This window comes from Erythrolamprus reginae, chromosome 2, assembly GCF_031021105.1.
Source record: "Erythrolamprus reginae isolate rEryReg1 chromosome 2, rEryReg1.hap1, whole genome shotgun sequence".
NCBI lineage: Eukaryota > Metazoa > Chordata > Lepidosauria > Squamata > Dipsadidae > Erythrolamprus > Erythrolamprus reginae.
The window spans coordinates 208571882-208594597 of NC_091951.1; the positions used below are offsets into that span (position 1 = coordinate 208571882).

Sequence of the window (22716 nt, forward strand, 5' to 3'; positions counted from 1 at the left end):
AAGAGGAAAGCTTGGAAGCCCTCGGTGAAAACTGGAGGACACATAGAGAGCAAATGGGGAAGAGGAAAGCTTCCTTCTCTCTGGGCAGTCCAGAGTGAACGAAGCATTTTCCTCTCTGTAGGTACTTGGAGAGGGAATAAACTTCTCTGGCTGGGTCTTTGTGCCGCTCTCAAATTTCCCAGAAATTTTCTTGGGTTTGTAATTCAAAAATCGTTCATGAGAAGAGGCAAAAATATCTTGAACACCTGGTTCATATCTAGAAAAATTCCTAAGTATAGGTGTTTGTAGGTAAAGGTACCACTGTATTAGTAATTTCCCCCTCTAAAATCCACATAGCCTTCTCCAAATCAAATTCTTCTTACAGTCAAATTCTGGTCAATATAGAAGTCACCACTTACAGTCAACATCAAGAAAGTTTAAATAGTTAAAAGTTCAAATAACCTTGACTAGATTCACAAAGTTTTGCAGAATCAAATCTTCAGTACAAGATTTTTGGATTTTTTTAAAAAAAAATGTCTTGTATATGTCATTGAAATAAAATTCACATCCATTTACTGGTCATGAAGATTCATCATTTCTCTGCAATTTTAACCATATAGACCCGTGATACTGAACCTACGGCAAATGTGCCGGAAGTGGCACACAGAGCCATCTCTTCAGGCACACCAGCCATCGTTCGTTGCTCTTCCAGGTTCCGGTGCACCAGTTGGTCTTCCCGTGTGCAGGAGCACCACAAACTGAAAGAAACTGAAAGAGCAGCTCCATGACATTCATATGCATGCCGGAAAGATGAGCATCTGGTTTCCAGCACACACATCAGTAGTGGGTTCTAAATCCTATTGCTACCAGTTCATATGCACGTTTGCAGAAGTCAGAGCCTCCCACCGCTGCTATTGGTTCATCAAACCGCACTGAACCAGGAGCAACCCACCACTGGTGCACATGTATGCCAGCCAGCTGGTCTTCGTGTGTGCATGCACGCTAGAAACCCAAAGACCAGGTGACTGGCGCACACGTGCATGCCAGAACTCAGAAGCTCAGTTTCCCAGAGCACGGCTGCATCCCAGGGAACTGCTCTTCTGGCTTCCGGTGTTCCCATGCATGTGCACACTCCCGTTTTGGCATTCGGCAAATGATTAATTATAACACATTCCGTCAGCATCTTCACTGAACTACAGAAACAGCCATTTCAAGCTCCCACGCAAAGCTTGCCTACCCTTGTGAGGTCTTCAGCATCAGGGAGAAAACCAGTCAGCATAGAAACATCAATTATTGTCATTGTAGAATCAACTTTTCCCAGATACCTAAAATCAAGAATGGAGGGAAAAAAATGACCAATTTTTGATTTCCTAGTTCACACACAGTTTCCTCTTCATTGCTATCAGGACAATGCTGTGTTTTCTAAAATGGCTTAAATCTTGCTCTTCATTTCATTCACCATCAACAAAATGTTACAAATGAGGACAATGCACAGAAAACAGATCAATATACAAGCAGAGATAGAGCGTAAAGCTGGGAAAAGTGTAATTATTTTCTTGAACAGTATCAAAATTGCCTCTCCAAGTTATTATTCTAAATATTCAGTTACAATCCAAAGTTTTATTTAACATTCAACATTCTTACCTAGCGCAGATTTTAAGCATGAGGGCTGCCTTGGCTCCCTTTGCCTGTTTTACGTCTAAAAATTACAAAAGAAATAAGGAAAATTAGACCCTGTACAAATTCTTAGCAGGTTTTTTAAGTGAAAAGTTTGATTGTCTAACTGGCCATAACACCATCTCGGAAAACAAAGAATTAATCAAATTGTTTTTACTTTCTATTTCTATAATTACTTGGGTTTTGAAAGAAGTCTTGAAAGAAGTGAATGGGGAATGATCTGGATTTGAATAATAAATTCAAATCCAGATCAAATTTCAAAATTGAAGAACTGGTTGTGTAGGTTGTAAAGTGGTTGAGCTAATTTTTTTTAACCTGGGTATAAAATGCCTCTCACCCATCATTTGCAAGAATCCGATTTATATTTTTCTTTAAATCTACAGTAACTACTATTGTATATGTATGTTTGTGCATTGTTTGTGTGTGTATATTATTGTTTATCCTAGAAAAAGAGAAAACTGGTGACAGAAAAAGAGATAGTGGTCCATTAAGACGGTGTTTTTGTTTGTTTATTTTTAATTGTATTTTTTTAAATTTTTTGTTAGATAATGGAAATATCTAAGAATGCCTCTATTTAAGAACTTTTCTAGATAAGAACCAGGAATTCAAGATTTTTTTGCCTCTTCTTAAGAACCATTTTCTACTTAAGAACCCAAGCCTGGAAAAATTTCCCATTCCCCCTTTTAAACCTGGCCATCTCAGGCTTTTCTGGGCTGCCAGAGGAGCCTTTCAGTGGTGCTTAAGGAGGCTTTGGCAGCCCAGAGCGAACATAGTGTTTTCCTTTCTCTGGGTGCTTGAAGAGGGACTCCCTCATGCTGCCTCCCATACACCCAGAGTAAGGTTGCCCCCCAGAGCATCTGGAACCGGAAAGGCAAAAGGGGGCACTTCACCCTGGCCGGATCAACTCTGCTTCAGCCAAACCAAGGAGTCACCACAGTGAAGGAAAGGCACTGGCTACAAAGCGAGCAAGTGAGAGGAGCTGGGAGCTGGGAAGAAACAGGAAGCAACCCCCCCCCCCAGGAAACAGGAGGAGGCAGCGGTTGGACAGCCTCGCCATCTGCACACAGAAGCGGTACCCTGGGGAAAAAGTGGCGGTCATCCCCGTTGCTTGGCTGATGGCGCTGCCTACACTGGAGCTCTCACCTCTCCCTCTCCCCAGTCTCCACGTTTCCCATAAGTTGACTTGCGATGTAACCTTCTTTGGGCGTTCGTGGTGGAACTTCTTCCACATACACATCCCCTGAGGCACATGGCGGGGTGCAGAAGTTTTTGTGAGAGAGAGGGAAAAGAGGGAAAGGAGAGAGAAAAAGAAAGAAAAGGGAAAGAGAGGGAGGGAAAGAGAAGTGGGGAGGAAGGGAGGGAGGGAGGAAGGAAGCAAAAAGAAAAGCCCAAGAGCTGTGACTGGCATGCATGCACGGAGAGGCAGGATATCGAAAGATCAATAAGAAAGGTTGATGCCGATTTTTGGAGGGTGGGTGGAGGCGCAAATCGGACCTGGTTAGGATGCAAATCACCAAAGATCGCTGTGCTTAATGGAGGGGACGGAGAGAGAGAGATCGCTCTGCCCACTCGCAAACCACAGCTCCCTCATTGATGGACCCTGTGGCAAAGTTAGGGGGACGATGGAAAGATGCAGCAGGCACGTGGGAGGGTCTCCCATCCCTCTTGGAGATGGCTCTCCCTCTGATCTGCTGGCCGCAGCTCGCACCTCTTCCCTTTCCTTCTTCCTGCAAAGCCCATGGGCACCTTCAAGACCTGTTTGTGTGTGGATGCTCCTCTGGCTTTCCCGGACTTTCCGGGATGGAGGACGGATGCCCCCCACCCTTGCCCCCCCAAACCTGCTGGACTGCCTTCCTTCAACTTTGGAGTTGAACCTCCCCCCTCCACCTGGGCTGAGATGGGAGGGGGAGGGGGAGGTTCGTGTGTCGGCTGGAGGGGCTTGAATCTGCGCTGTGTGTGTGTGGGATCTGTGTTTCCTGAACTAGATACTGGATACTAGATGTAGATGTTGTTTATGGTTATTCTTGGTTTCTGGAAGTGCTGTCTACTCTACAAGGTGGGAATATCTGCATCACTGCGTGCAGGTTGAGCCATTATGTCCTGCTCCATACGTGACAGTTGGTGGCAAACTATGGGTTACATAGGCAACAACCGGGTGCATGCACCATTCCAGGTCAGGATGTTAGAGGGTTTGTTAACACAGGGAACCCGACCATGACCTAATTGGGACCCAGTGGAAAGCTTGTGGTCATAGTTCCCTCTAAGCTGAGCAGTGAGCAATCGCTCACTTAAAAATCATAATCAACTCAGAGTTTTCCAAACCTGCCCAGAAGCCGAGAGGGAAAGAGTGAGAGGGAAGGAAAGAGAGAGGAAGAGAGGAAGAGAGGAAGAGAGAGAAACAGATAGAAAAAAGAGAGGAAGGAAAAGAGAAAGAAAAAGAATGGGAGTAAGGAAGAGAGAAAGAAAATCAAAATCTAGTTTGAAACTAGCTCAACTATTTAAGTGGCATTTTGATATTGATAGAGTTGCCCTATTATGAGCTCACTGTTATAGACACATAGTACAGTATTTTATTTTGAAATTCTCTGAGGCAAAACAGGGTAGGTTTTTTATTTGTTTGTTTGTTTGTTTGTTTGTTTGTTTGTTTGTTTGTTTATTTATTTATTTATTTATTTATTTATTTATTTATTTATTTATTTATTTATTTATTTATTTATTTATTTATTTATTTATTTATTTATTTATTTATTTATTTATTTATTTATTTATTTATTTATTTATTTATTTATTTATTTATTTATTTATTTATTTATTTATTTATTTATGTGCCGCCCAGTCCCAAAGGGACTGCCGCTCAAACACTATACTTTTCCGCCCACCCCAAAAAAAAATTAGAGGGAACACTGCTTGTGGTGGGACCTTAATTTAGCCAGGTCTCTGTTCTGGAGCTGACCCACAATCATAGACAAAATCTACAGGGTTTCGCCTATGTTCCTAATAAATATTTCTTCCTTAATGTTTGCATGGATGGTTTCCTGTTTGTTTTCTTACCAGGATAATCATAATGGGAAATATTAAATGGAAGTTACCGCGGAGTAGCGAGTTGGTATATCCCTGTGCTACCAAGGTTTTGTACGGGAAGGGGGCAGCTTTCTGGCCTAATGCCATGATACATAAACTGCTCAAATTAGTATCGGCAACTCAAGAGAGGTTATTGGAGGTTCACTTCGGCATTATAAGCTCAGGAGGATCAGTCAGCAGGCTGGGCTGATACCTAGCCCGATGGTTCCCCAGCCATTTTGGCATGGAGTCATGTGTCATTGTCAGAAGCCACAGGGAGCGGTTGGAGTGCCATATGGAGGAGCTTACACTTATGTTATTATGTACTCAGGATTGATACGTATTCTTTTCAAACCAACTCGCCTATCTTTCCAGTCAGGGGGGACATGTCAGCCAGACAGAGAAGCACTAGACTGAGGCTAGAAGGGAGAGGTTACATACAGGCATGGGAATTACAGAACAACAGTTCCTTAACTGAGTAAGATATTGACTGTTCCGAGTGCCCGGTTGCAGTGCCCAACCCTGCTCACTTGAAGTGGCGCTGAAGAGAATAATCTGTGGAAGTTTTTTTTCCAGGAGAGTATTGCTGGGACAAAAGGGAATCCCTGGATGGGGACCAGGGCATTGGCAGTCAGACCTGGGGGGACTCCATTTTGTGTGCATGCCATCAGGGTATCAGTGCTAGGCATCGAGCTACAAGTTCTCTACCTCCCGGAAGACTTGGGGAACCTGGAAGTTGACCTCAGAGCGAGGCAGTTCCGCTGGTTTAGGGACCTGGGGATGCAACAACAGGATGGGGGGTTGGCCCCCAACAATCTATTTACACTACCCTGAAATACGCAGCCAGCTGGTCAAGAGGGAATTAACAGGTGAAACATTGCTTGGCAGTTATTCCCTAAACGGCTCTCCATTACCTACTACCAGTCAAACATATTGCGAGTTGTGGGATTCCCTGCTGCTGGGGCATAGGTGGCTTAACCCAGACAGGCGCCAGGGTCACTTGGTATCCCTACACCCCACTCCTCCCCCTCTCTCATGCTCTTCTTTCCACTCACTGTAGTAAGGCGGTTGAGTCAGCCCACCCAGCATGGTGGCAGATGAAACCTCCCCTCCCCCGTGACTGGGGGATTCGGTCAGCATGTGCAGCCTTATTGGTGTTGGGCGATGGGGTGGGTGAATTATCCCTAGCCAGTGATTGGCGGGGACGCCGGGGGTGCACCCTGGAATAGGCAGGAATGACCACACCCCAAAAGGGAAGGGGGCCATCATACGAATCCCAGCGACGGTTAGGTCCCACAGAGTTGGTCTTCTCCGGGTCCCGTCAGCTAAACAATGTCATCTGGCGGGACCCAGGGGAAGAGCCTTCTCTGTGGCAGCGCTGACCCTCTGGAATCAGCTCCCTCCAGAGATTAGAACTGCCCCCACCCTCCTTGCCTTTAGTAAACTCCTTAAAACCCACCTCTGTCGTCAAGCGTGAGGGAACTGAGACATCTCCCCCTGCCTATATAGTTTTTGTGCATGATATGACTGTATGTATGTTTTTATATATTGGGGTTCCTTGCTTTTTAGACTTTTTAAATGTACTATTGTTATTTTAGATTCTAACTATTAGATTTGTCATTATATATTGTTTTATTACTGTTGTGAGCCGCCCCGAGTCTATGGAGAAGGGCGGCATACAAATCTAATAAATAATGAATAAATAAATAAATAAATTAATTAATTAATAATTAATAATAATAATAATAATAATAATAATAATAATAATAATAATAATAATAATAAAGGTTTTAATGGCTCAACTTGTTCTGTTTTGCAGTTCTCCTGGGTGGGTCAATGTCGAGACGTAAAGAGAAGCCGATGGAGGCATTGAACCAGAAGCATGGCCATCCCTCCCAGGTTGATGAGAAAACCTGGAATGTGAAGCCGGGGGGGGGGCACGTCCAGCTTGAGAATGGTGTTCCATTGTGTGGGGGCAAGTGAAGACGACCCTCAAGTGAGTGCGTCAGGTGCCCCAAAGTGGGGCCATTGCCTCAAGGCTTTCTGGAATCTGCAGAGATACCTGCATGGTGGTGCAAGTTGGGGGGGAACAGGGGGGCCTACATGGTGATTTGGCACCCCCTGCTGTGGTGGTAAGGGACAGAAAATGGGGAAGACAGCAACTTCACAATCTCCTTTGGCACCTTTTGGAAGGTGATGGGCTGCTTCTCTCCAGGATTACAAGGCTGGGCCGGTCCAGGTTATGGAGGGGGGATGCCCTTGGGGCTCACCTACCACATGCCCAGAGATGACAACTTTAGTAGGTTATCCTCCCCACATGCATGGGAGTAGCAAGTTCAAGGCCAAGGTCAAGGGGGAGCCTTCCTTTGCTCAGCAATGGAGCCTTTGCCCATAGTTGCCCAGGAATGTTTGGAACTGATGTTCCGCCCCGTTTTTGTGGTTACCTCTGCAGGTCCATCTGGGCATTAATAAAGTGACTCATAAATCCCAGTTCTGTGGTCCATGTGCTTATTCTGTGTCCAATGCAAGGCTGGCCGGTCGCTAAGAGGCTGACCAGAGGTTGCCATGGTTGCAGAGGCTCAATTCTTCAACTGAAAAGGGGGTGGCGAGCAATCCCCTTTATACTGGGGGTCGCCACCCCACCCTCTGGCCTCATCATGCCCCTGCATCAAGTGCAGGGCATGCCAGGGGGCACAGACTCACCTTGCATGCCCCCACATATGCCTGGCTGCCACTGGAGGGTCCATCTGGGTGTTAATGAAGTGACTTATAAATCCCAGTTCTGTGGTTCGTGTGCTTATTCCGCATCCACTGCAATAAGGCTACAGCCTATCCTGCTAAATTCCTGCCCCAAACTCTGGAAATCCTTCTGCATAGAAATCACATCTTTTTTGGACAGATCATTAGTATCAAGACAAGAAGCACATCAACACCAACATCACAATCCTTAGTACCATTCTTGACAGTCTTAACAATGTACTTCTTTTTTCTGCAAGCAATAGAACCAGGCAGATATTTCAGTCTCTTACAAAACCTGCATATTCTGTCCTCAATAGACACCTCTTACAGTTGTCTCATCAACCAGAAGGGTCCCGTCAACTAAACAATGTCCTTTGGCGGGGCCCAGGGGAAGAGCCTTCTCTGTGACAGCCCCGGCCCTCTGGAACCAACTCCCCCCGGAGATTAGAATTGTTTTTAGTTGTTTTAGTATTGGATTTACATGCTGTTTTTAATTACTGTTATTAGCCGCCTCGAGTCTATGGAGAGGGGCGGTATACAAATCCAATAAATAAATAAATAAATAAAATAAAATAAAAGCAATTAAAAATCTCTGGAGTTAATCTCTTTTTCTGGTTTCTAAAATTAAGAATGCCATTAAGTCAGTTTTCTTTTTTGGCATCTTTTACCTCAAATCTTAAGACTTGATGCAACTAGTTAATTGATAAGAGAAGAGTGGAGACTTAGTGGACAACCAGAGGCCTTCTGGCTTATGGCTATTTGACCATCTGTCCAAACCCAATTGATTTGCTGACTGCCAATACTGAAATCTCAACTAAGTATGGTTAATAATATTTTCCATCTAATGAGATTTTTTTATGAATAAATAGCAAAGAAAGCTTGTTCCAAATTGAGATTCTGACATGGTGAACACTAAAATTTTAATCCCTACCCCTCAAATTTCATTACATGTATTATTTCTAGGAAACCAAACTTACTCAAGTGCACGTTTTCAACAGAAACTTCAAGATGGAATTTGTTGCAAACATTTGCTTCCTCCCGCAACTGCGCATTATAGAACGTCACAATTGTCATTGTTGCTTTTCCATCACCTGATGCTGACACAGTGAAGTTTTCATTGATTTTGGTCTGAAAAGCAACCAGGGTTAGCAAGACCAACAACTGTAGTTCCTTGTTTATTTTGATTTTACTTGATTGTATTTGTTGTAACCCCATATGAGCTAGAGGTGGAATAGGATAAAAAAACAACACCATAATGGCAAAGTATCAACAAAATGAAATCATAAAGAAAACTCCATTCCTTCTACCTTCTGAAGACACAATGAATGTAAGACTAACAAAATTATTGTGCACCAATCTTTGCAATTTCTATGTTGTTGTGGTTGGCTCACAGCCAGTTCCAAATCTGGTCAAAGATTTTCAACCAGATGAGCTGGGTCTGTCGGAGCATTGGAGACCTGTGTGTCTCTTGGAGGGTTCAGACAGTGAGGGGGAAGGAGAGACGGAAGCTGAAGGTGCTTGAGAGGTAGAGGTGGAGGCTCCTGCAGTGCCGGTAGAACTCCCAATTAGAGCCTTGTCTAGGTTGGATGAGGAGGGGTGATTAATGACCTCATTCTCAATGTGCAGGTTCGCAGGATTATGGGATGACAGAAGCAGCTGCGCAGATGCAGATGAAGATCTTAAGCAAAGCTGGAAGCAATTAGGGAATCCTGCAGCAGACTTAAAAGAGGAGGTCTTGTGGGAGTGTGCTTTGTAGGATTTATCGTTTGCGGTTTGCGGTTTAAGTCTGCAGCAGACTTAAAAGGGGAGGTCTTGTGGGAGTGTGCTTTGCAGGAGTTATTGTTTGTGGTTTAAGTCTGCAGCAGACTTAAAAGGGGAGGTCTTGTGGGAGTGTGCTTTGCAGGAGTTATTGTTTGCGGTTTAAGTCTGCAGCAGACTTAAAAGGGGAGGCCTTGTGGAAGTGTGTTTTGCAGGAATTATCATTTGCGGTTTGCGGTTTAAGTCTGGAGCAGACTTAAAAGGGGAGGTCTTGTGGGAGTGTGCTTTCCAGGAGTTATCGTTTGTGGTTTAAGTCTGGAGCAGACTTAAAAGGGGAGGTCTTGTGGGAGTGTGCTTTGCAGGAATTATCGTTTGCGGTTTGCAGTTTAAGTCTGCAGCAGACTTAAAAGAGGAGGTCTTGTGGGAGTGTGCTTTGCAGGAGTTATCGTTTGTGGTTTAAGTCTGCAGCAGACTTAAAAGGGGAGGTCTTGTGGGAGTGTGCTTTGCAGGAGTTATTGTTTGCAGTTTAACAGAAACACAGAAACCATTCCGGAATTCTATCTCTATACTAATGTCTTGTATCTTTGGACAAAACCCCCAGTTTTTGGACACTTGTGCTTTGTAAAACTGTACCTCTTGAACAATAGAGTTCTTTGGCTGCAGCCCAATTTGGAGGTATTCTTTGCACACCTTGGGGGTTTGAGACATTCATTGCCAGCTTGGCAGTTAACCTTTGGGTCATAAACAGACACCCCATGCCCTTGGATGATCTCACCCAGCAGTTTCATGTAGATATTAAATAGCAGGGGGGAGAGGACCGACCCCTGAGGCACCCCACAAGGGAGAAACCTCGGGGTCGACCTCTGACCCCCCACTAACACCGACTGCGACCGACCGGAGAGGTAGGAGGAGAACCACTGAAGAACAGTGCCTCCCACTCCCAACCCCTCCAGCCGGCGCAGAAGGATACAATGGTCGATGGTATCGAAAGCCGCTGAGAGTTCAAGGAGCACCAGGACAGAGGACAAGCCCCTGTCCCGGGCCCGCCAGAGATCATCCATCAACGCGACCAAAGCAGTTTCCGTGCTGTAGCCGGGCCTGAATCCAGACTGCTGAGGACCTAGATAATCGGCTTCATCCAAGGACCGCTGGAGTTGAAGTGCCACCACCTTCTCGACAACCTTCCCCATGAAGGGAAGGTTGGAGACTGGACGGTAGTTATTAAGCACGGCTGGGTCCAGGGAAGGCTTCTTGAGGAGGGGGCGCACAACCGCCTCCTTATAAAGGGGTGGAAAGGACCCCCTCCCCAAGGAGGCGTTGACAATCTCCTGGACCCAGCTCTGTGTCACCCCTCGACTGGCCGAAACCAGCCAAGAGGGACACGGATCCAGTAAACAGGTGGCGGAACTCACAGCTCCAATGGCCTTGTCCACTTCATCAGGTGTCACCAAGTCAATCTCCTCCCAGACAGATGGACAAAGACGTTTAGCCCCAGTCACTTCGACTTACTCATTGTCAGTCGACTCTGTTTCACAATTGGAGTCCAGGTCCGCTCGGATCCGGGCGATTTTATCAGCGAAAAACGTGTTAAAATCCTCGGCACTACTCTGCAAGGGCTCCCCAACTGCCCTCTGATTAAGAAGGGAGTGTGTTACCCTAAACAGAGCGGCCGGGCGGGATTCCGCTGATGCAATCAAGGCGGCATGATACGCGCATCTTGCTGCCTTGAGCACCACTTTGTAAGTCTTAATATGAGCTCTTACAAGTGTTCGATCGGATTCGGACTTACTCTTCCGCTTCTCCAGACGTCTCTTCTGGCGCTTCAACACCCGGAGCTCCTCGTTGAACCATGGAGCTCTACGGGGTCTAGTGCCGCGGAGAGGTTGCAATGGCGCAATCCGGTCAAGAATCTCCCCTGCAGCCTTGTTCCAGGCCTCAGCAAGAGACTCTGCCGAACTGTGGACAAGTGTATCTGGAATAACCCCAAGCGCCATCTGGAAGCCTTCTGGATCCATCAGGCGTCTGGGGCGGGACCTCCTAATTGGTTCCGCCTCCCTGCGGGGAAGGATTGGAGCCAGGAAGTTAAGCCGCAGTAGGAAATGATCTGACCACGACAAAGGCAACACTTCTAAGCCCCTTAATCTCAGATCATTACTCAGTTGCTCAGAGAGGAATATCATATCGGGTGCGTGCCCACCCTCGTGAGTCGGACCCTGAACTACTTGAGTCAGGTCCATGGCTGTCATGGTGGCCATGAACTCCTGTGCCAGTCCAGAGGAACCACCGAGCGACGTCAGATTGAAGTCCCCCAGGACGATAAGTCCGGGGAACTCCACCGCCAGCCCGGCCACCTCCTCGAGTAGCACAGGCAGGGCTGTTGACACGCAGCTGGGAGGCAGGTACGTGAGTAACAAGCCCACCTGAACCCCTAAGTCCAACTTCACCAGGAGGGACTCGCAACCCGCAACCTCTGGAGCAATGAGCCTACGCAGGCCAAGACTCTCCCTGGCTATAATAGCCACTACTCCCCCCCTTCCCTGGGGTCGAGGTTGGTGCCATACCCGAAACCCAGCTGGGCAAATTTCAGAGAGAGGAACTCCTCCCTCCGGGCCCAGCCAGGTTTCGGTCACACAAGCCAGGTCGGCCTCCTCATCCAGGATCAGATCCCGGATGAGGAGAGCTTTATTTACCACCGACCTGGCATTGAGTAGCAACAACTTGAGCCCAGGGCCAGAATTACACTCATCACCAGTGCCTTGAGTTAAGCTCATGGAGCCTGAAGAAGGGATCGCTACTAAGCAGCGATCCCTCCTTCCCCTGGAACGGCTAGCTCCATGGCTTCCGCCATACCTGCCTCTCCCCAGCAAGACCGGGATATTTTGACCCTCTGCCACCCCAGAGATAAGTGTCCCCTCCCCTCCTGCCCCTCCAGCGTCAGGTGTGCCAAAAATTCCATTCATGTCATATTCATTCATTCCATACATATTATAATCCCCCCCACCCACTCCATTCCATCTATCACCCCCCTCCCATTCATTTTCATTCACAGTATTCCATTCATTCCAATAATTACTAAAATAGTCCCATTCATTCATGCCATCACTACCATCCTCCCATCCACTTAAAAATCCCCACAATAATTTAATTAAAAAGAGTTAATATAAAACTAACAGTTCAGAAACTTCCGGGGTGGAGCCAGGCTGAAGCGACGTGCAAGTCAGAAGCTCCTGGTTTGTACTCGAGATTTCCCGTTAAAAAACCAATTAATGGTGTTAATTCTTCTTGGTGGGAAGAATTACAGTGAGGGGAAGCATCCAGCTATTGGGGGGTCCGCAACTCCCCCCCCTAGCGGGTGGGAAACTCCCGTGTTTTGGCGGGGAAAAAAGCTGGGGTTTTGTCCTCAGCCCGAAGGCCTGGCTTGCTAAACTGTCATCAGGAAGCAAAAAAAACCTGAGCGGCGGCGGCACCAGCGGTTTGGGAAAAAAAAAAAAAATCTTTTTATATATATCTACAACAACATTAATAATACCTACCCAGGAAGATTCAGAGGTGGAAAACAATGATATAGCCTCCTATAATCAAGAAGCGGCGATTGAAGAGAGTGGAGCGCGTTATTGTTTGAGGGAAAAGTAAGTCGTTGATGGTGGGCGGAAGTAGTTGCAGCTGGCTGGAGAGCTTATATTGAAGGCCCGGGAGCGGAGAACGGGACGGAGAGCCTAGAAGGACCGGAGCTGTAAGGCTGGTGTGGCGTGGTGGGAAAGCGCTGCAACGAGTTGGAGTGAGTTTCGGGAACGGTTAACGAGAAGGGAGATTTGGAGTGTTGGGGACGCTGTGCTTCTGGATTAAGAAGACTCCTCTACAGCCATCTATCACCCCGAAAGAAACAAGCAAGAGACAAGCAAGAACGGCGAGAGGAGTTGCGTGAGTTGCAAGAGGTTTGAGAGCTGAGACAACCGCCGTTTGCGCTACTTGCCCCTCCTCCCCTCCAGCGAGTCCAGAGAATCAGCCACCATTAAAGAAACTCGGCTGTGAGGCAACAGAGAAGAGGCGGAAGAGGGTGAAGGAGGGCTAAAAGCTAAAAGCAAAAAGCTTGTTGCTTCGGTATGGTCTGTGGGGGGTTGTAAAACTCAAGCTGTCTGAAAGAAGGAGAAGAACAGAGAGAAGAGAAGACGTCCCTCTCTTCTGTTTGCCTAGTGGGAGAATTGAAATCGTTGTCGACATCGTGCGCCGCTGAAAGTTACTGACTGAACTGCTGACGCCTAATTGAAACCAACGCTGCAAATTTGGAGCCGAGTGAAACGTGTCGTATTTATAATCACTTATGTTACTTATGTTAACTACTTATATTAGTCATCTATTTTCTTAATACATTAGTATATTTTATTAACATTATTACTACCACTCTTACTATTATCAATATTGACCATTGTAACTGTTAGTTTTGTGTTGTTTTCTTTCCCCACTCTTTCTTTCTTTCGTTTTTTTTTCTTTTTTTCCTTTTTGCTGATTCATTCTTGCCTGTCTTCCCTCTCGTTTTACATTTCTTTTCTTGCCCTTCCTTATGCCCATGTGCTTTCCCTAATTTAATCTCTCCCCCTCCTCCCCTCCTCCTCCTCTAACTAAGATTAAGAAATCTTGTCTCTGTCTTGATTTCCCTCGGTTTAACAGTCCAAAATGATTAACTGTGATTAATTGTGATTAACTGATTATTGGCTTAGGGGTTATACCAAGAACCTTAAATTAATTGATACTTGATAGTTGATATTAAACAATACTACGAAGGATTAATTAATAATTATTATATATAGTGTTTATAACAGTACTTATAGAACGTTGTAAGGTTTTTTAAGACTAAGCTTGAATTAACTTAAGGTAGACCTATACTATTTATAATATTTATATTTATAATATCTATACTATTTATTATCTTTTATTACTAAATCAATTTACACAATCTTGATTACTATTAACATTAATATTAGAGTATAGTTTTTATGAAGGAGTAACTATTTATCTTAAACTGTATTTAAACCTTATTTCTATCTAAATTCTACTCATATTCTGATTGAACACTGTTGTAATTGACTAACTGCCAATAAGTGAACAATTAAGTGATAGACATAGATATAATTAATTAGAAAGTAGAAATCAGAAATTTTGCACTCTGTATTTAACTTCTTTCTACTAATATTGGAGAATTCAGCTGTGTTAGAACGAGCCTAACTATTTCAACCTCCCAAACAAGACTATTTTTGAACTGTGACTTAAATAACATCCCTATCTTTACGACTCAATTGAACACGTGGAAAGGTCACTACTTTGGGATAATTTGGACAATTTAGACAATCTGTCAACTATCCTCGTCTGGTTAGGGAGTATGACAACTAATTTCTCTAAATACCAAAAAAAAGCTACACCAGGAACTCCGACAATGCAAACTGTAAAACCAAACACAGAAATGGCAACCACCGACAAAACTTCTCTGCAATCAATTCAGGCTTCACTAAGTTTGATTCAAGAGTTTATGGTCCGCAGCCAAGAGGTAGCTACAGTTACCCAAGAAACCATTAGGCAAAACCATGAGGAAACAAAACAAAACTTTGAAAAGATGTCTGGAAAGATGGAAGGCCTGGAAAATCAACTCGAAGGTATACAAGAAATCATAACAAACCATGAACAGAGGATACAAAATATTGAAACAGACACCAAAAGAATCGATGAAAGAAGAATTGAATCAGAAAGAAGATTAATTGCGGCCAATAATGAGCTCGGAAATTCAATAGCAATCCTGGAGATGGAAAAAGCAGCTTATTTCCTTCACTTCCAAAACATTCCGGAAAATACAGACGAAGATCTATTTAACAAATTATCCCAGCTGATTACTGACAACACACAGATCGAACTAGAGGAGGTCAAGGACCACATTGACGAAATTTATAGAATACAAACAAACTATGCCAAGAACCATAGATTACCCAGAGAGGTCCACGTAAAATTTACGAAAAAGTCCATCAGGGATGAAATATACAAATCAACAAGAAGCGGGAAAATTATGTACCAAGAAAAAGAAATGATAATACTCAAACAAATTCCGAAAAGAATAAGGGAGAAAAGAAGAGAATTCCACTTTCTTACGGCAAAACTACTGAGAAGGGGAATCCCATACCGATGGCTAATTCCGGACGGTCTTCTAGTAACATGGAACGGAAAAAAAATTAAAATAGACTCGTTCGAGAAAGCGGACTATTTTATTCAAAACAATTTAGAGCAAGACACAGAGATTCGCCAGACCATAGAGGAACTATCACAGGAGGAGAGACGGAGGGAGGATAGAGGAGAGGAAGAACAAGGTGAGGAAAGACAACAAAAAGAACAAAGGGTAACAACAAGAGCGGCGGCTAAACGTCAATAAAGGAAGAGAAGGTAACCGGAGAGAAGAGGGAGGAAAATGACGCGAAAGATACTTGAGTTGATCTCTGTAAACATCAACGGATTGAATTCTCCGATAAAAAGAAAACAGATAATGACAAAATTATTAAAACAAAATTCAGATATATCATGTCTTCAGGAAGTACATATTAGGAAGCAAGATTGTAAACTTTTAGAAAATAAAAAATTAGGTAAATTATTCACAGCCCTATCAGACTCAAAAAAGAGAGGGATTGCTTTGTACATTAAGGACTTTTACCAACCGGAAAAAATTTACTCAGATGAAGATGGCAGAATTCTAATTGTAAAAATTAAAATAGGTTATAGAGAAATAGCGATAGTGGCGATCTACGCCACAAACACAAAACAGAAACAATTCTATCAAAAACTAGCTGAACAATTAGCACAGGTACAAAAAGGGGACATCTGTATTATTGGAGACTATAATGCAGTGAGCGATCCCAAAAAAGATTTTAAATCTGCAAAGAAAAAACTAAAAGACAGGAAAATACTACCACCAGAATTCCAGGAAATAGCAAGGGAATATAGACTGGCAGATATCTGGAGAGAAAGGCACCCATCTGCACGGGAATACACCTTTTACTCATCACCGCAAAAGTCATGGTCACGAATTGATATGATTTGTGCAGACCAAAATTTTGGGAAGTTAATCTATGAAATTGAAATAGGTCCAAATATTTGGGCAGACCACCAACCAATATTGATGAAAATTAAAATACCGACCCCAGGTCAACACCGGTGGTCCATAAATCAACTGTTATTTCAAGATCAGGATTATATCAAACATATCAAACAAGAATTAAAATTATTTTTAAGAGATAATTGGAATACTGATACCACTATTCAGAATATTTGGGACACAACAAAAGCATTTATGAGAGGCATAACAATAGCTTATTTAGCAAAAAAAAAGAAACAGAAAGATAGGAAACTAAACGAACTCAAGACCAAATTAAAACACGCAGAATTAGAAGCCCAAAAAGACCTCCAAAACGGAAAAATAAGAGAAGAGATAGATGTAATAAAGCACAATATCAATTTAATGATACAAGATGAAATTGCCACAAAACTAAGGAAGACCAATCAATATCAATTTGAAAATGCGAATAAAATAGGCAGATGGCTTGCTTATAAATTAAAAAAGCAAGAAGAAGAACGATACATACAAACATTAGAAGATAAAAATGGGGAATTACAACATACACTGGGGGAAAAAAAGAATATAGTAACTGAATATTATGCTCATTTATACCAAAAGGAAGAAACAAACCAATCCCAATTAAATAAATATCTTGAGGAAGCGGAAATACAAAAGATATCAGAATCAGATGAAATCATACTAAACAAAGAAATAACCAAACTAGAAGTGGAATACGCAATAACCAAACAAAAGAACAGTAAAACCCCAGGTACAGACGGGATACCGGCCGATTTCTACAAAGAACTAAAAGACTATTTATTAGAAATCCTAGTAATAATATTTAATGAAGTACTGGAAAAAGGCTTGCTACCAATATCCTGGACACAAGCCTTGATAAGTCTAATCCCGAAAGACCCGGAAAAAAGAAAACATATACAAAACTATCGGCCCATATCCCTCCTCAATGTTGATTATAAAATATTCATGACAATAATAGCGGAAAGATTTAAACCAATTTTAAACAAAACAATAAAGGAAGATCAAAATGGGTTTCTCCCAGGCAGATACATAAGGAATAATACAAGAATAATTCTTAACACTCTAGAATACTATGAGACACACTCCGGAAAACAATTAGCATTAATATTCTTGGACGCCCAAAAAGCTTTCGACAATTTAAGGTGGGAGTTTATTCTTGAATTAATTAAAAAAATGCAATTCGGCCCAAAAATAATAAACATGTTCCAATCTATATACAATATGCAATCGGCTCAAATTATATTTAATGGGGAATTAACAAGATCTTTTCAAATTGCAAAAGGTGTTAGACAAGGATGTCCTCTATCCCCACTTCTATACATCCTGGCAGTAGAAACACTTCTTAATCAAATAAGATCCAACATGGAAATTATAGGTCTTAGAACAAAAAAACACGAATTTAAAGTTCAGGCTTATGCAGATGACCTAGCATTCATCTTGGAGGATCCAATAGAAACAGGGGAACACCTGCTGAGAGAGATACAACGGTATGGAGAAGTGGCCGGCCTAAAAATCAATAAACAAAAAACTAAAATTATAACCAAAAATATGGACACTAAACAAGAACATGAATTAGAGACATTATTAGGAATCCAAACTGTTAAAAAAGTTAAATACCTGGGCATAACACTAACGAACAGATGTGGTACAATACAAAAAGATAATTACGAATCCCTCATTAAAAAAACAGAACAACAGTTAATTAGGTGGAACAAAATTCATATCTCATTATCAGGGAGGATAGCCACAATTAAAATGTCTATACTACCGAAATTTTTATATTTATTCCAGACGATCCCAATAAAATTAAACCAAAAATTTTTCAGCAAAATAAATACAACCATTTCAAAATTTATCTGGGCGGGGAAAAAAACAAGGGTGAGATTTAAAGCTTTACAAGATAGAGTAACACAAGGCGGATTTGGATTACCAAACTTCCAAGCCTATTACGAAGCATCGGTCCTTCTATGGCTTAAAGAGTGGATAACTCTCCAAGATCAAAGACTTTTGGCCTTGGAGGGCCATAACATCCTCCAAGGATGGCACAGTTTCTTATGGAGCGAAAAAGGGAAAACGCCAGTATACTTTAGATGTCACATGATTAGGGACTCCTTAATAAATGTGTGGTTAAAAACTAAAAAAGAACATTACCACAGAATTCCAAAATGGTACTCCAGTCTTGAAGCGCTCAGACACCCAAACTTATTTCAATCACCAAAAATATTGAACTACAACCACATATTAGATGAGAAAGGAGATATAAAATCCAGACAACAACTAAGAAACCAAAATATCGATATTGACTGGTGGTCCTACGCTCAAATTTTGACGAAATGGAATAGAGACAAAAAAAAAGAAGGGATCCAAGAAAAAGAAAGCATAATTGATAAAATACTATTAGGATATCCGAAAAAATTTATAACCAAAATGTATAATTATATAATGGGGTACTCTATGGAAACTGAATTAGTAAAAGAGAATATGATTACCTGGGCTAAAAACATAGGGCATTCCATTTACATTGAACAATGGGAACAAATGTGGAGAAACCTGAAAATTACTAAATCAATTCCATACAAAGAGAACCTACAAAAAATGTTTTATAGATGGCACCTATCACCAACGAGACTGGCCAAGATCTATCCCACCATAAAACCAAACTGTTGGAGGTGCAATAGCAAAATTGGAACATTTTTTCATTTATGGTGGACTTGCCCCCTTATCAAAAAGCTATGGAAAAAAATCCAAACATGGATACAACAAATCACAACAGTTTCCTTAAAACTCACACCAGAAATATTCCTTTTGAGCATAATTGATTTGAAAAACAAGAAAGAAGACACGTACCTGATACACCATATAATTACAGCTACTAGAATAACAATAGCACAAAACTGGAAAAGAGATACTATACCAACTGAAAGAGAAATCATCAAAAAAATCTATGACTGTGCAGAAATGGACAGGCTTACTCAAAAACTCAAAAATAAAGAAGATTCGAAATTTTACAAAAATTGGGAAAAATTTTACAATTGGGTAAAAAGTAAGAAAAGAAATAAATGAAGAAAAGGGGAAAATATAACGAAATACTACAAAAAGTAGATATATTAAAATGCTAAAATATTAAAATATAAGTGGAAAGCGTAGAAATGACTGTAGAAAAACTCTAGAATTCTGAAGGATAATATCGGACTACTAAGAATATCTTGATCAATCCAGCACGATTTCTTCTCAAATGTAAATACATATTGATATAAATACTACACTAACGAAACCGCGGCTTCCATATGCCGCCCAAATAAACAATCTAGACCTTTTAGAACTATTACAGTTCAATGGGGGGGAGGGGTTGGGAGGAAGATCCAAAGATCCAAAAAATAACGAACTATAGAGAGGTATTATGTTAACCACAATAAGTTATGATATGTAAATAATTGAATGGAGCAATTATGGTATAACTGCAAGTATGTCAGGTTATCACAATGTTGTTAATCGATGTATCTTTCTCCCTTTGTACATAATCTCTTTTGTAAATCAATAAAAATTATTTAAAAAAAAAATAAAACTAACAGTTCATATTATTAAAATATTAATTATTAAAAATATAGATAAATATAAGTAATAAAAATAAAAATATAGGTAGAAGATATTTCAACTGGTCAGTTAATTAATCAATTAAGCCAAGTTCATATAGATATCATCCAGTCTAAAAAGGTGAGTCCAAGGGATGTATGATGTTATTAGTAGGACAAACAGTCCTGAGTATAAACTCTGTCCTCTGTCCTCCCAAGTTTTCTCTTTGCCACTGTCATTGTTATCAGCTTTCTCACCTCCACGACACCCCCAGTCTCTCATGGGTTGCCCCAAATGTCTACCAGTACCTCTGCTGTTATTTGAGAGGTATCTCTGTATCTCCTGGTCTTCAGTTATAGCATCCAGCAGCCACAAGGTTTTCATACTGTCAATTTCAATCTGGCAGTTTCTTTCTCACAATCTCCTTGTTCACTATAATGGCAGGCCCTCCTTCTTCCAGGCACTCCAGCACCGAGTATGTCCACCGCAAAGCCCTCCGACGTCGAGCGTGCCCACCATGTAACCACTCGGCGTGCAGCGTCTATCTGGTAGATCCCGTTGTTTTTGGGAACCTCCTGCTGTTGTGGGGGACGTTTTCCTCCATCTACTTTCCTCCTCGGCCCGTGCACAGTCGGCCCAGCATGCTTGCCCTGAACATTCACACGCTCGCTCGCTCCTTCTCAGTCCCTCTCCACCTCTCCTTTTCCACCTCTGTCCGTGTCGGTATGAGTCAATGCTGGGCGGCAACCCCCACTCTTCTTATCTCTGCCAGCCCCCGGGTTGAGCCTCAATGTAATTGCAACAATACAGCTCACCCCACTGCAGAATGCTCTTAAAAGTGTGGATTCAGGGCAGAATCAAGCCAGCTCGGTCACGATCGCCATTTTCCGAGCCCCAGCTGATCGGGGCTCCCAGCTTTCTCACAGCAGGAAATAAAGAGAAAAGCACTGCCGAGACACAAGGTAACACGATCCTCCGAAACGGGGGAGTCTAATCCTTCTGAACTATCTGTTGTTTTTCAAAATTAACTGAAAAATTTCCCTATATTTGATCTTAATGCCGTAGTCCAGCGGAGCAGCAGTCTCTTCCCTCCCTCCTGCTACTCAACCGGAACCGGGAAAAAAAAAAAAGTAGTCTTAAACCAGTCTCCCCCGATCTGATACTTGAACATGAGCTAATCTGCAACTACCACAACTCCAATAGGGAGAACTGATTTAAGTTTTCTTTCATTGTTCACTAAATTCTGTATCGTTTTTTACATTCTTGAAAAAAGATGCATTTGAACTTTAAATTCCAAAATAATTATATTCAATGAAAGGAGTAATAAATAAACTTGCTGAAATACTGTACCTCTGTTGTCTGGGCTCGAAGAGCATTGGTACTATCAATTCTGTAGTTGATAGGTGCTTCTCGTTCTGGCAGATTAATAACAATATCTAAGTTTAAGTTCTTGTGGGTAGGAACCTGAATCTCATATTCAGCAAGAGCTTGAAACACCATAACTGTTGCCTGGAATGGGAGAAGGAAGAAATAAGATTGTTTCTCTTGGAGTATCTCACAAAGGAACTGAAAATCCAGTGATGTATTTTACCATAGAAACATAGAAACATAGAAGTCTGACGGCAGAAAAAGACCTCCTGGTCCATCTAGTCTGCCCTTATACTATTTTCTGTATTTTATCTTAGGATGGATATATGTTTATCCCAGGCATGTTTAAATTCAGTTACTGTGGATTTATCTACAACGTCTGCTGGAAGTTTGTTCCAAGGATCTACTACTACTCTTTCAGTAAAATAATATTTTCTCATGTTGCTTTTGATCTTTCCCCCAACTAACTTCAGATTGTGTCCCCTTGTGTCCCCCCCAGACTATACCAGAGGAATAAATGTTTAACACATAGGGAAGAACATAGTGATGGGGTTTCTTGCGATAAATACCCAAAATATATTTCTAATTTTTACAATTGTCTGTCAGATCATTTGATCATAAATGAGAAGATGGGCTCCAAACTGAATGAGTAAACAAACAGAGGAGGGTTGACTTATATACACATACATACATCTTTAAAGAGTATTTTATCTGTAGAACTAAATTATCTAGGACTGTGATAGCAAATCAATGACATGCATGCCACAGGTGGAACGTGGAGCCATATCAAAGGGCACGCGAGGCAGTGCTGTAGGTCAGCTCCAACACACATGCGCATACTTGCAAGCTGATTTTTGGGCCTTTTTCAGTCGCTTTCGCTCCCGTTTGGCCATTTTTCACCATCTCCAGGTTTCAGGAGTCCATTGTAAGGCCTGTGTGCAGGCATGGGGAGCGTAGGTGTCTGCACGTACGTGCGCACTAGCGTGCACACTCTTTTGGAATGTGAACCAAAAAAGATTCACCATCACAGATCTAGGACAATAGCAAGTCTATGGATGAGATTTCCCTTGGTTCCCTCAATTTCAGCATGGATGAAGGACATAAGCCCTAGATGATCTTCAGGTAAAAATTCCTTACAAAAGGTATCATGCACATCAAAAGATTCATGCACTTTCTGCTAACCAAGTAGAGTTAAATAATTCTCTATCCACCATGTAAGCATATACCCTGATCTCTTCTCAGCATAAAACATTTTCTCCTATGGATATTTTGTGCCCAAGAAAGCTTAAGGATGACTAAAATGAAACCTGTGGTTTCTTTAAGTCTCCCAGAGTTAGTCAACCCCTTGTTCTAATAACTGAGTAGTATACAAAGTACTGTACAGTCCAAAAACTCTCCTTCTTGGGTGGTGGTGTGGGTGGTGGTGGAGAGGT

At 42.3% G+C, this 22716-nt stretch overlaps 1 protein-coding gene across 1 annotated transcript in view; it reads right to left on the reverse strand.

The window, feature by feature from the left end:
• LOC139161884 (A.superbus venom factor 1-like) overlaps positions 1–22716 on the reverse strand; it is a 146679-nt gene that overhangs the window by 15244 nt on the left and 108719 nt on the right. The window contains exons 30-33 of the mRNA XM_070741578.1: positions 21266–21424; positions 8433–8583; positions 1624–1678; positions 1217–1304 (exon numbers count right to left, since the gene is read on the reverse strand). Coding sequence (XP_070597679.1) covers positions 1217–1304; positions 1624–1678; positions 8433–8583; positions 21266–21424 — 453 coding nt within the window. The remainder of the gene's footprint in view (positions 1–1216; positions 1305–1623; positions 1679–8432; positions 8584–21265; positions 21425–22716) is intronic.